The sequence below is a fragment of the Callorhinus ursinus genome, unplaced genomic scaffold (genome assembly GCF_003265705.2).
Source record: "Callorhinus ursinus isolate GAN/ISIS: 27379988/994484 unplaced genomic scaffold, GSC_fseal_2.0 scaffold100, whole genome shotgun sequence".
Classification (NCBI taxonomy): Eukaryota; Metazoa; Chordata; class Mammalia; order Carnivora; family Otariidae; genus Callorhinus; species Callorhinus ursinus.
Genome location: NW_027397162.1, coordinates 729795 through 741670, shown reverse-complemented (window position 1 = coordinate 741670; position 11876 = coordinate 729795). Strand labels below are relative to the sequence as shown.

At 47.3% G+C, this 11876-nt stretch overlaps 2 protein-coding genes and 1 pseudogene across 2 annotated transcripts in view; 1 reads left to right on the top strand and 2 right to left on the bottom strand.

Moving 5' to 3' along the window:
* Positions 1 to 7887, bottom strand: part of ZNF134 (zinc finger protein 134) — a 57474-nt gene extending 49587 nt beyond the window's left edge. The window contains exon 1 of the mRNA XM_073888940.1: positions 7735 to 7887. Within this exon, the coding sequence (XP_073745041.1) occupies positions 7735 to 7833 (99 nt within the window). The 5' untranslated portion in view covers positions 7834 to 7887. The remainder of the gene's footprint in view (positions 1 to 7734) is intronic.
* Positions 7888 to 8033: 146 nt separating this feature from the next.
* LOC141371776 (uncharacterized) lies at positions 8034 to 10409 on the top strand. Its single transcript, XM_073888937.1, has 2 exons — positions 8034 to 8261; positions 8546 to 10409. The coding sequence occupies exons 1-2, from the start codon at positions 8034 to 8036 to the stop codon at positions 9086 to 9088; spliced, it is 771 nt and encodes a 256-aa protein (XP_073745038.1). The 3' UTR covers positions 9089 to 10409.
* A 227-nt stretch (positions 10410 to 10636) lies between these two features.
* On the bottom strand, positions 10637 to 11539 carry LOC112806442 (vomeronasal type-1 receptor 1-like; annotated as a pseudogene).
* Between the last annotated feature and the right edge of the window lie 337 nt (positions 11540 to 11876).

Here is an 11876-nt window from a genome sequence, read left to right as displayed (position 1 = left end):
CTCGATCCCGGGACTCCAGGATCATGACCTGAGCCGAAGGCAGTCGCCTAACCAACTGAGCCACCCAGGCGCCTCTCTCGGGAGCCTTCTTAGCTACACGCCGACGGCGACCGGCTCAGCGTCCCCTGGGTAATGTAGTTCTCACAGCTCGAAAAGCCCTGGCGCTGGCGTCGCTCACCGGGAAACCCATGGGAAAGAACTGAGAGGGAGAGATACTGAGAGGTGGTGTCTCCAGCTTCCAGGGGTGGGGGAGGGCCTTCTCTCCTTTAAGGGGCTGCACTTAAGATTTCCGAGGAGTGTTGTCTGCCACTGATCACCTGTGTCTTCTCGCTTCTCGGCCTTCTGAGTAAGATCAAGTGTTTAGAGACATTATTTCAGCCTGTGTTTAGAGACATTACTTCAGCCTTCTGGAAGCTTTAGCATTCTCCTGAATTCTCAGTGTGTTATTTCAGATGCTCCCAATGACTATAAATCTGTTCTACAGAGTCATTCAGACACAAAATTTATCCACCTAATGGTTTATCTTTTTTCAAGTGCCTCTAGCTTGAAACGTTTAGAGTCAGTTTTGTGAATTTCAGTATGCCGGGTCAAGAACAAAAAGAAAAAGACTCCACACAGGGACAGAACAGAGAAGATACGGAAGGGATGTTAGGCTGCTGTAAAGCAGGAGGACAAAGGTGGAACTGTGTTTTGGGTTCCCACAGAAAATGACTCTCGGTGATCGTGTCCAACTCGGAGGAACATGGGTTTTATATCCGTATTTCTTACTCCATAGCCTTAGATACATCAGTTCCTTTTAGGAATCTGACAACTATTTAAAGAGCCACTTACCAAATGTCATTTTGGAATAGGACAGTGTCTACAGTGTTCCCAATATAGGAGCACATGTGCAAAGGGGATACCATGAGGTAAGCTTTTAGGACACCAAGATCTCATCCATTTGATGGGAAGTTATTATCATTCCTACTGTTATTGCAGGGAGGGTGTCTGTATGAGGAGTTGCAATTATCTCAGAAAGAGTTGTGAAATGAAAATCACTGAAAACCATTAATAATGATTATGTAGTCATTCAAAGGTAGTGGCAGGATAGCTCTGGGAAAACATCAAAAAAGGGTTGAAAAAAATATTCCTACCAACTTCCATTAGCAAATTATGCCTGGAGATGAAAAAAAAATGTGTCAATAATGGCTATAGAAATGCTAAAAGAATACTCAGTAGCTGTGAGTTAAACACACTTTCTTGGGCGCCTGGGTGTCTGTCATTAAGCTTCTGCCTTCAGCTCAGGTCACGATCCCAGGGTCCTGGGATCGGGTCCCACAACAGGCTCCCTGCTCCGCGGGAAGCCTGCTTCTCCCTCTCCCACTCCCCCCGCTTGTGTTCCTGCTCTGTCTCTGTCAAATAAATAAATAAAATCTTAAAAAAAAAATAAACACACCTTCTTACTGATCTTCACTTCATGCATAGTGGAGGCTTCAGACTGGTATTGTGAGGATCAATTTGGTCAGAGATGAAAGATGGACTCAGGCTATCAGAGAGAACATGGAAAAGTAGGTACCCCTAAAGTAGACAAGGGTGACATGTCTCTGGGTCCCTCAGAAACCATCCCAGTGCCTCTTTTTGTATTTATGTCCCAACCCAAACAAGCAGAATTGATTTTCAAGATAATATTTATTTATGATTTGCATAATGTTCTATTCTTATAATTTGACACTTATCTGGAAATAGCACTTACCAAATTGTCACTTGCTGCCAGGATGGTGGTTGTCATGGTTGTATCCATGCACGTGTAGAAAATGAATATATGAGCCCTGAGATAGAAGTCTCTGTATCTGTGATCTCATCTCTTTCTGGGAAGTTATTATCATTTCACCTCTAATTGCTATGACTGCATCTACATGAAGAGTTGAGATGATCTCTGCAAAACATTTGCAAAATGTGCAAGTCCCTGAATGCTACTGATGTTAATGTTACCCATAAAAAGTGCCAGAAATACCAGGGAGGATACATATCTTTAATTATTGAGATAATTTAAATATCAATAGCAGGTGAGCAAAGGACCTTCTGTGAGCAGACTGCGTTCTGGGTTCCTGGCTATCCTGAGGGTTTGTCTCCAAATGTGATGTCTTCAAAATCCTTGTGGATACCTAAAATTACCAGATTTGAGGGAGACACAGGGAAAGAATTAAGAAAACATTTCCAGTGTAGTAAAGATGAACAAGGAGGCAGTGGTGTCTCATTTTTTTTATTTCAATAAACATTTATTGAGCATATTGGTGTGTTAGTCTTTTTGGTGTGTTATGTCTCAGGAAACAAGACAACAAACCCTATCTCATGTTGCTTATAATCATATTGAGGATATTAATCAGAATAATAAAAGTAAATATAAACAACATAGTGTCTTTTAAGGGGATAGGTGCTTTGAAATAGAAAACAGGGTAACAACAATGAGAAGTGCAGGAGAGTGCAGACAGGTTGTGATATTGAAGAGGGTTTGTCAACTATTCCTCAATAAAGCTGGAAAAAAAAAGAGAGTTGAGTAGGCTGCTCCATTAATAAAAGAATGTGGGGGGCGTGCCTGGGTGGCTCAGGTCATGATCCCAGGGTCGTTAAGGGCCTGCCTTTGGCTCAGGTCATGATCCCAGGGTCCTGGGATCGAGCCCCGCATCGGGCTCCCTGCTCCACAGGAAGCCTGCTTCTCCCTCTCCCACTCCCCTGCTTGTGTTCCCTCTCTCGCTGTGTCTCTCTGTCACATAAATAAATAAAATCTTAAAAAAATAAGTAAAAGAATATGGGGTTAACCATGTGTATAGCCTTGTGTTCCACAGAGGAAACAACTAGAATAAATGCCTTGAGCCAGTGCATACCTTTCATGTTCCAGTTAGAGTAAGAAAGCTAATGCAACCAAAAGCGTGTGAGTGAGGAACAGCTTGGTAGAAGGTACGTGGGATCATGAAAGGCACTGTAGGCCACTGGAAAAACTTTCCATTTTACTCAGATTGATAGAGGAATCATGACAGAAACTGGAACATCGTGCTAAGTGCCTGAATGAGAAATGAAGAGAAGGTGAGCTGAGTAACTGGAGAGAGGTAAGGTGAGAAGCCGATGGATGACTAGCTAGATGACTTATTACAGACATCTAGGTGAGAGGGAATGAGGTCTGCAATCAAAGTTGGAGTGGTCCTGGATACAGTGTCATTAGACACTTGATATATTCTGGTTATTTCTTTTAATCCCTAAAGGATTTTCAGCTGGGTTGCAGAATAGGGCATGAACATAAGAAAGGTGTAAAAAGGACTCCCAAACTTCATGCATGAACAGGATAAGGGACCTGCCATCAGCTGAGACTGTGGGAGAGCAGCAGAAATGGGTTAGGAGGGAAGATCAGGAATTGAGATACCAACATTGTTAAGTACGAGATGCCTGTTAAGCATGTGAATATAGCTGTCAAGGCAGCAGGCACATCTCTAGAACTTTCGAGAGTAATGTTGACAGAAAAGTAAGTCTGAAAACTTTAGTTTGTAATTTCCTAGGAGGTATTGAAAAGATGAGACTGGATGAGATTACCAAGGGGGTGACTTTAGGCGGAGTAGATGAAAGGAAAATAGGCTGGTGTGCAGGGAAAGTCCAACACTAATTCTTTGGGTAGAAAAGGAGAAACATTACAAACTATTTCTCAGTTGGATAGTAACAAGGCTCCTATGTCTGTCTCAGCCTATTGAAAATGAGGCTACAGCTAGAAATGCCTGAGGTACTCGCCTGGGCCATACTACTTGTGGTGAGCCCCACAGAGCCAATGTTCATGGTTGGGTTGGCTCCTGTAGCTTAAACTCAAAACCCTGAGATCAAGACCTGAGCTGAGATTAAGAGTCAGACCCTTGACCAACTGAGCCACCCGGGTGCTCCTGGCTCTTGTAGTTCTTACTACGACTGCAAGTTGCACTTTGGCAAAAACCATCAGCAAATTTCGAAGAACAAGATTTATTACTCACAGGTCCGGGAGGGTACAAGGCATGCCAAGGGCCGCATAGCAGGTCAAGGGTAGAAAGGAAGAGAGGAAGCTTGGACCTGGGGCTCTGCCTCTATTGTCCAAGGGTGGGGTGCCCAGGTTTTGCAGGTTCACTAATGCTTTAAATCCGCCAATAGTGATTTAAAGTTAAGCGGATTTAAAGTGTAAACGTGGGCTGGACGTTAGGGTATGAAAAGGGAAAAGGGAGGTCACTCAAGCAATCAGTTATCTAGGTTACTCATGGCTTTCTTAAAGGGAAACTTAGCTTTTAAAAAAAAAATGCCTGGGTGGCTCAGTCAATTAAGTGGCTGCTTTCAGCTCAGGTTATGACCCCAGGGTCCTGGGATCGAGTCCCGCATCGGGCTCCTTGCTCAGCGAGGAGTCTGCTTCTCCCTCTGCCTGCCGCTCCCCCTGCTTGTGCTCTCTCTCTCTCGTTCTCAAATAAATAAAATCCTTAAAAAAAAAAAAAGTTCCACATTAGCTCCAGTCATAAGGCCTTTCTCCACTCTGAGTTCTCTGATGCTGAACAAGGTTATATTTGTACATAAAGGCTTTGCCACATTTGACAAACTTGTAAGGCCTTTCTCCATTGTCCTCTCTCATGCATAAGGAGGTTGGCTGTCTAAAGGATTTCCTACAATGACCACACTCATAAGGCCTTTCTCCAGTGTGAATTCTGCAGGGTATGGTAAGGTGGAAGCTTTGACTAAAGGATGTACCACATTTGCCACATGTATAAGGCCTTTCTCCAGCACGAACTGTCCAATGGTCACCGAGGTAGGAATTTTGGCTAAAGGATGTCCCACATTCTGGGGTGCTTGGGTGGCTCAGTCAGTTGAGTGTCTGACTCTTGATTTCGGCTCAGGTCACGATCTCAGGATTGTGAGATCAAGCCCGGCATGGGGCTCTGTGCTCATCGCGGAGTCTTCTTGTCCCTCTGCGCTGAGCATGGGGCCTGCTTAAGACTCTCTCTCCTCCTCTGCCCCTCACCCCCCACTCGCTCTTGCTCTAAAAAAAATAAGTAAAATTTAAAAATAAAAATAAATTAAAAAAAGGATATCCCACGTCATTCATTGCACTTGTTAAGGCCTTTCTCCAGTATAGACTGCCTAGAGCTGAACCAGTGAGTACTTCCCGCAAAACGCTTTCCTACATTTGCTAGACTCATAAAGCCTTTTTCCAGTGCAGACTCTGAGATGGTGATCAAGAGTGTCTTTGTGGTGGAAGCTTTCTCACATTCACCAGATGTGTAATGAGTTTTTTCCACTGTAAAAGGCCTCCCCACACTCAGTAATTTTGTTGGGCTACTGACCTTTGGGAATGGCCTCTGGCTGGAGAAGGCCCAGTATGGCCAGGAAGTCCTTCCCAACCTCCCTACATGCAAAGGGCTTCCCTGACACATGCAATCTGCAGCTCTTCACAAACCAGACCCTGTCCATATCCCTTTTTTTGAGAGTTTCTTTGCCCTAGAATGCTTCTAAAGTTGGTGTAGGTTTGCATATGTCCCAAACAAATATGGTTTCTGCTCAGGTAGATCAGCCAGGTGCAAAATGTCTTTCAGGAATGAGACCAGACACACTTCTCACATGGGTGAGTGTTCTGGGCTGATGGACCTGCCTTTGAAGTCCTGACCTGTGACACTTCTTCCACAGAAACCCTCTGCTTGGGGTGTCTCTTCCTCCATTCCACTCCAGCAACCTGATATCTGACAAATGCATGCTGACTAGGTGAGTGTGTATTAATCATTTTTTAAAAAACTGTCTATTTAATATGATGTTTTGACATTTTAAAAAATTTTGCTGACCTGGGAGAGAGACTGCCCTTCCCAGGCCTAGCCAATTTTTAGAAATGGCAAAGGGCACAGACAAAAGCATGCCAATTTTATGCAAACCAGTTAATCAAGAGTCCATACTACAAACTACTTTTTTCTCTTTTGCTTGGACACTCCAGAAGGCAATATTTCTCAACCCTAGTCTCCTGGGGCCTCCAGGATTCTGTGCGGTATCAGGTGGTTTCTGGCCTCGGGTCTCTCTTGTCCTGACCCAACCCCCTAAGCACAAAAGACTGGTGAATCAAAGGGTGGTGGAAAAGCACTTAGTCCTGGCCTCAGTGTCATCCTGTGTCAATTACTCCTCTCCCTTCATTCACATCAATCTCCTGTCTACTCATAACTTAGAAGCATTGGCCACCTGCCAGATCAGCCACTCTCTCATACCTTTACCATGGCCACTTTGCTTCCACACCTGTTTGTGATGTCAACCATGACCAGCCAGGTGCCCAAGCATGAGACCCAATCATGGACCACCCTCCCCTACCTATACTGCTAATACCATTCCTGTCATGACAAGGAAGCCCCCTCCCGATCGTGATCCACAACTACACCCCAGAGAACTGGCTACTACCTAAAGCCTTCCCCTGTATTCCAGACCTGTGAGGCAAACTACCCACTTGATGACTCCTTTTTGGAGCATCTCAAACTCTTTTTTGGATGTCTTTTGAGGACATACAAACAAAACTTCCTGATATCTCCAATGATAATTAACTCTACCACCAACTTTACAACCTGGCTAATGAAGCATCTATCCTTTCAGATGGTAAACCCAAAAACATTTCTTTCACCCTTAAAATGTGAAAATCTGGGCAGCTGTACTTTATTTATTTTTTTGTAATTCAGAATCCAACCACTTCTTCCACCTCCACAGGATCCACAATTGTCTTGCCATAATCAACAACTGCCTGGATTATTGCAGTACCGTACTCCTCAGACTTCCTATTGTCTCCTTACACAGAGAGCCTGATGAGACCTGGGTCAGATCACCACCCTCCACTACTCCAAACCCTCCATCATTCCCATCATCTCCAGAATAGATACCACACACCTCATAGAGCCACTTTATATCTACATCCTGCATGCCAGTTCTGTTTCCATGACCAGAAAAAAAAAAAAAAAAAAAAAACCACAAATACATAAAATAAATAAATGAAATAAATAAAATGAAATAAAATAAAAGTGGTTCCCTGAATGAACTCTGCATCAACTGCAAGCATTTGCACCTTCTGGTACCTATGCCTAGGTCAACCTTCCAGACCTCATTGCATCAGCTGCCAACAATAGGAATCACCTCCCATAACCCCTACCACGGGCTTATGGACCTGGGTTGGGGTCCCCAGGCTCAAGGACTGGAAAACTGACAAGAGAAAAGCCCCAGAAAACAACCCAAGATGGGGCCATCAGTAGGACTTGGAGAACCCTCCATCCACCTGTGTGGGGTCCATAAGCACTTCTCTAGTTATGGTAATCTGTGGGAAGAGGGAAGTCCTAAAAGACAAGTGACCATGGCAGAACTCCATAAGGTCAGCCTTCCCTAGGACCCCTGCCAGGTGCCTTTGGGGTGGCTCCACGTGACTTTGGGGAGACTGGAGTATCACCGAACCTCATTCCTCGTGCAAGATGTGTGACTTTGCACAAGGACTCAAACTTCCTGTGCTTCAGTGTTTATCCCTTTGCCAGTCTGCTCTAACTCTGAGCAGCTTTCGGGAAACTGAAAAGCTTCACCATTCCCTCTGTAATACTCTCCCCCAACTCATCACGCTAGCTTTGAGATATGGGGACCCCCAAGCCTGAAGTCCGCACTGTTCTGCACACAGGGATCTGGAGGGTAGTGACGGGACCAGGCGCCCGTCACTCGGGGCTTTAGGGTCTGGGTGAGATAAAGTTGGGTGAGGACCTGGAGGACGAACTGGGTCCCTCGATGAGGCCGCCGCCATCCGAAGTTATGGGTAGAGCGGGGTCGTGCCCGGCACGGGAACCCGGGCCCAGCCACCATCACCGCCGCTGACCTTCGGACAAGTCGCTATGCAGTGAGGACATTTCCATTCGAGTCTTCCCGCTCTCGTCACCCGGGGCCCGACCCGGGACTCCCGACGCTGCGCCGACGCCGACAGACAGAAGGGCGACCGGAAGGACCGGTCTCCGAGCGAAGCCGGAAGTCCCGCCTCGAGCCTACGCCCAACACGGACGCACCCCATGCGGAGTGCTCATTGGCTTAGCTTCTCCGCGGGGCCGAAGGCTTTCTGGGTAGTTCCGGGGCGCCGCAGGCCTCCGCGAGGGGCGCTCCACAGCCGTCCCTGCGGAGCAACGGTCACCCGCGCCGAGAGGGTCTCTGGGAAGTGGCGCCGTCAACTTCGGAGGTTAGAGGAGCGGCTTCGCTCCCCACGTGGGCTGAAGGCGGGTTTCTGGGCGTCCTGTATGCAGGTGATCACGGAAGAATCTAGAAATGGGTTATTTCAAATTCCACCGAGCTCGTATGCTCCCAGGGGCTGCACATCCTTGCACGGAGCCCCTCGGACGCAGCGTGCGTCCCTCGGGCTGAAAGGGAATAAACTTCATGTGATGGCTCCTCAGAGTCCGTACCGGGCGCTTAGGGGCTGCGGTCGGGGCAGAGGGAACAGGCTCCAGGCGGGAAGCGACCCCGGTTCCGCGCGGACTGGGAGGCCGCAGCGAGGGCTGCAGGGTCTTGGGCTCTTCCTGCCCTGCAGGCGGGCGGATGGCGAGACTGTCGCGGCAGAGTGCGGGACAGCGGCCGGCGGCGGTTCCCCCAGGGTCCGGGGTTCGCCTGCGGGCTCGACGCCCACGCCGGGACCCTCCGCTGGCACCGACCGTCCGGAGTGGCCTCAAGGAGGACGGGGAGGTCGACCTGGGGCGCGAGGCTTGAAGCCTTCGACAAAACGTTGAGTCCGTGCCCGCCCCTCTCCGACCTAGGGCCCGAGAACCGGCTCGATCGCAGCCAACAGTTGGCAGCTCGAAGCCCGGCGGGTTCGTGTGCGCCTCCTGGGGTCGCCCGCAGAGGTGCCATTTGGCCTCGGGGGCCACAGGTGCGAACTCGGCTCTCCAAGGGCCGCGCGGACGCGTCGCTGGCGGCTCGGGTCTGCGGCCAGAGTGAGGCCCTTCGCCCCCGGGACCGGCGGTGGAGACGCGGCGCCTGGAGGCCGGGGGGCCCGGGGGAGCCCTGCAGGGAGGAGCCCCACACAGTAACCTCCGCGCGCGCCCGCAGCTCCCGGCTCTCCTACCCGGGACCCTGAGAGCAGCTCCCCGGGCGGGCGCCCCCTGGAGGTCACGTGTGAAAGTCCAATTCGACCTCTTGGATTAGAACGGAACTCAGACTCAGGGGCCTGGGACGGAGACTCCGAGGTCCCCAGAGGAGGTGCCCACGCCCTCTAGATGTGTCCCCTGGCCCCTCGTTGCCGTGTCCTCCACTCGAGCTTCCGTGGGGCCTGAAATTCCACCCCCACTGTGCCCAGCCAACGCTGTCCCCTGTCAGATGCGACCTCTGATCACACCTGGCCCTCTGGCTTTGCAGTATGTCTGTTCACGGAGGGAAGGAATTAGCCAGTTCCCTCAAGAAAACGGGAGCAGTGAGAGCCCAACACTTTCTTCAGATTAAGGAATTATCTGGGGACGCCTGGGTGGCTCATGGCTCAGTTGGTTAACCGTCTGCCTTCGGCTCAGGTCATGATCCCAGGGTCCTGGGATCGAGTCCTGCATTGGACTCCTTGCTCAGTGGAGAGACTGCTTCTTCCTCTGCCTGCTGCTCCCCCTGCTTGTGCACACTCTCTCTCTCCCTCTGACAAATAAATAAATAAAATCTTCAAAACAAAACAAAACAGATGAATGGGTAAAATGTGGCATACCCAAGCAATGGGTATTATTATTCAAGTGGTGAGAAACAGTAAAATGCTGAGACATGCCATAAAATGAATGAACCTTGAAAATGTTATGCTGAGTGATATAAGCCAGACACAGAAAGATAAATATTGTGTGGTTCCACGAATAATAATATCCAGAATAAGCAAACTCATAAAAAGACAAAATAGACTAGAGGTTACTAGGGGCTGAAGTGAGGGGTGAAGGGGGAGTTACTGCCTAATGAATACACAATTTATGCTTGGGTTTCTAAAAAACTTTGGAAATAGTGGTGGTAGATGTACAACATTACAAATTAATGCTACTGAATTGTACACCTGAAAATTATTAAAATGGCAAATTTAATATTACATAAGATTACAACTCCTGTCTCTCAGAAATACTCAAAACTGAGAGATTTTCTCCAAATTCCTAAGTTCAAAATTTTCCTTCTGCTATACTGTTTCAGAATGTCATGAACTTTTCCACTGATGAAGATGAAAAAGTATGATCTTTGTACAAGCACATAAATAATGTTCGTGTTAGGAATCTTACAGGATTATGGGTGCCTGGGTGGCTCAGTCGTTAAGCGTCTGCCTTTGGCTTAGGTCATGATCCCAGGGTCCTGGGATCGAGTCCCACATCAGGCTCCCTGCTCAGCAGGAAGCCTGCTTCTCCCTCTCCCACTCCCCCTGCTTGTGTTCCCTCTCTCGCTGTGTCTCTCTCTGTCAAATAAATAAATAAAATCTTTTAAAAAAAAGGAATCTTACAGGATTATGATTTGCAGGATCTAACTACCCCACTCTACACAGAATAATAAATTTCTATCAAGAATTTGAAAATTACTAGTCCCTTAAATTTTACAGATGGTGGAGGAAATGATTCAATTTTATGTAGAGAATAGAGTTATATAGTCATAATCAGATTAGGAAATAGGTTTTCCTTGCCTAGCAAATGAAACGAAACTTAGAGGTACGAGTATCACTGAAAATGAGCACAAAAGGGCTGAATGTTGGGAAACATGAAGACAAAAACATAGAGGTATTCACCAGCCACTGGTCTGGAGTAACAGAGTAATCCAAATAGACAAAAGAGAAGACAGTGAGTTAAAGAAAAAGGAGCTCACAAGGATCAAGATGGTACAAGTGGCTCTGGTCTCATGGAAAGGTCTGGGGGGAAAGGCTGTTGCTATAAATGTGTTGGACTCACTGTTTGTGCCTGTACAGGAAAAGGGCCATTGAGCCACTGGCCCAGGTCATGAGACCCAAACACATAAAATCAATTATGAAGAATATGACTACAACTACAAACTTGATAAAGCTGTCTGGATTGAGTGAGGAACCACATCCATAATTTATTTTCACACTAAAGTTCTTGCTGCTCATTGGACTAATCATTTTGATAGGAGCAAAAATATTTACCAAGAGATGCAAGATCCAGCAAAGGAAACAGCAGAAACTAATTCACTTTGGGGATCTTATTCTGAGCTCCAGCCACCCAGAGAAATAGAAACACAGTTTCATGGTCTGAAAGACACTGAGAAGGGTGGTAGTGCTGAGGGAAACCACTCTGGCCACTCTGTGGAAATAGAAAAGTAGTTTACATCCAGCCTCATTCAGGAAATATTTTGATCTGAAGGCTGCTATTGTCTGAGGGATCCCCCTCAATAAAAGCACCAAGGAGTTGGCTAAGACCAGCTGACTGAGAATCAAGTCTGTGGGTCTCACCTTATGTCCAGTGAGAAGTGTCAAGTTATGAAGACAAAGGAGAGAGGAGTTACCAAGCATTCCCATTCCCACTCCCATTTCAGTGAGGAAGATAATTCCCATTTCCCACTTGGCAGCAGCCATCACATCAATACCTATGAAACACTGATTTTAGTTGATGCCAGATGAATGGCAGTTCAAAAAGCAAAAAAATTTGTGGGGCACCTGGGTGACACAGTCGTTTAAGCCCCCAACTCTTGGTTTTGGCTCAGGTCGTGATCTCAGGGTCATGAGATTGAGCCCTGCATCGGGCTCCACACTCAGCATGCAGTCTGCTTGAGAATCTCTCTCCCTCTCCCTCTGTCCACCCCACTTGTGCTCTCTCCCCCTCTCCCTTTCTCTCTCTCTAAAATAAATAAATCTTAAAAAAAAAGAAACAAAAAGAAATTTGTGATAAACTGTGGTAAATCCAGATGATGGA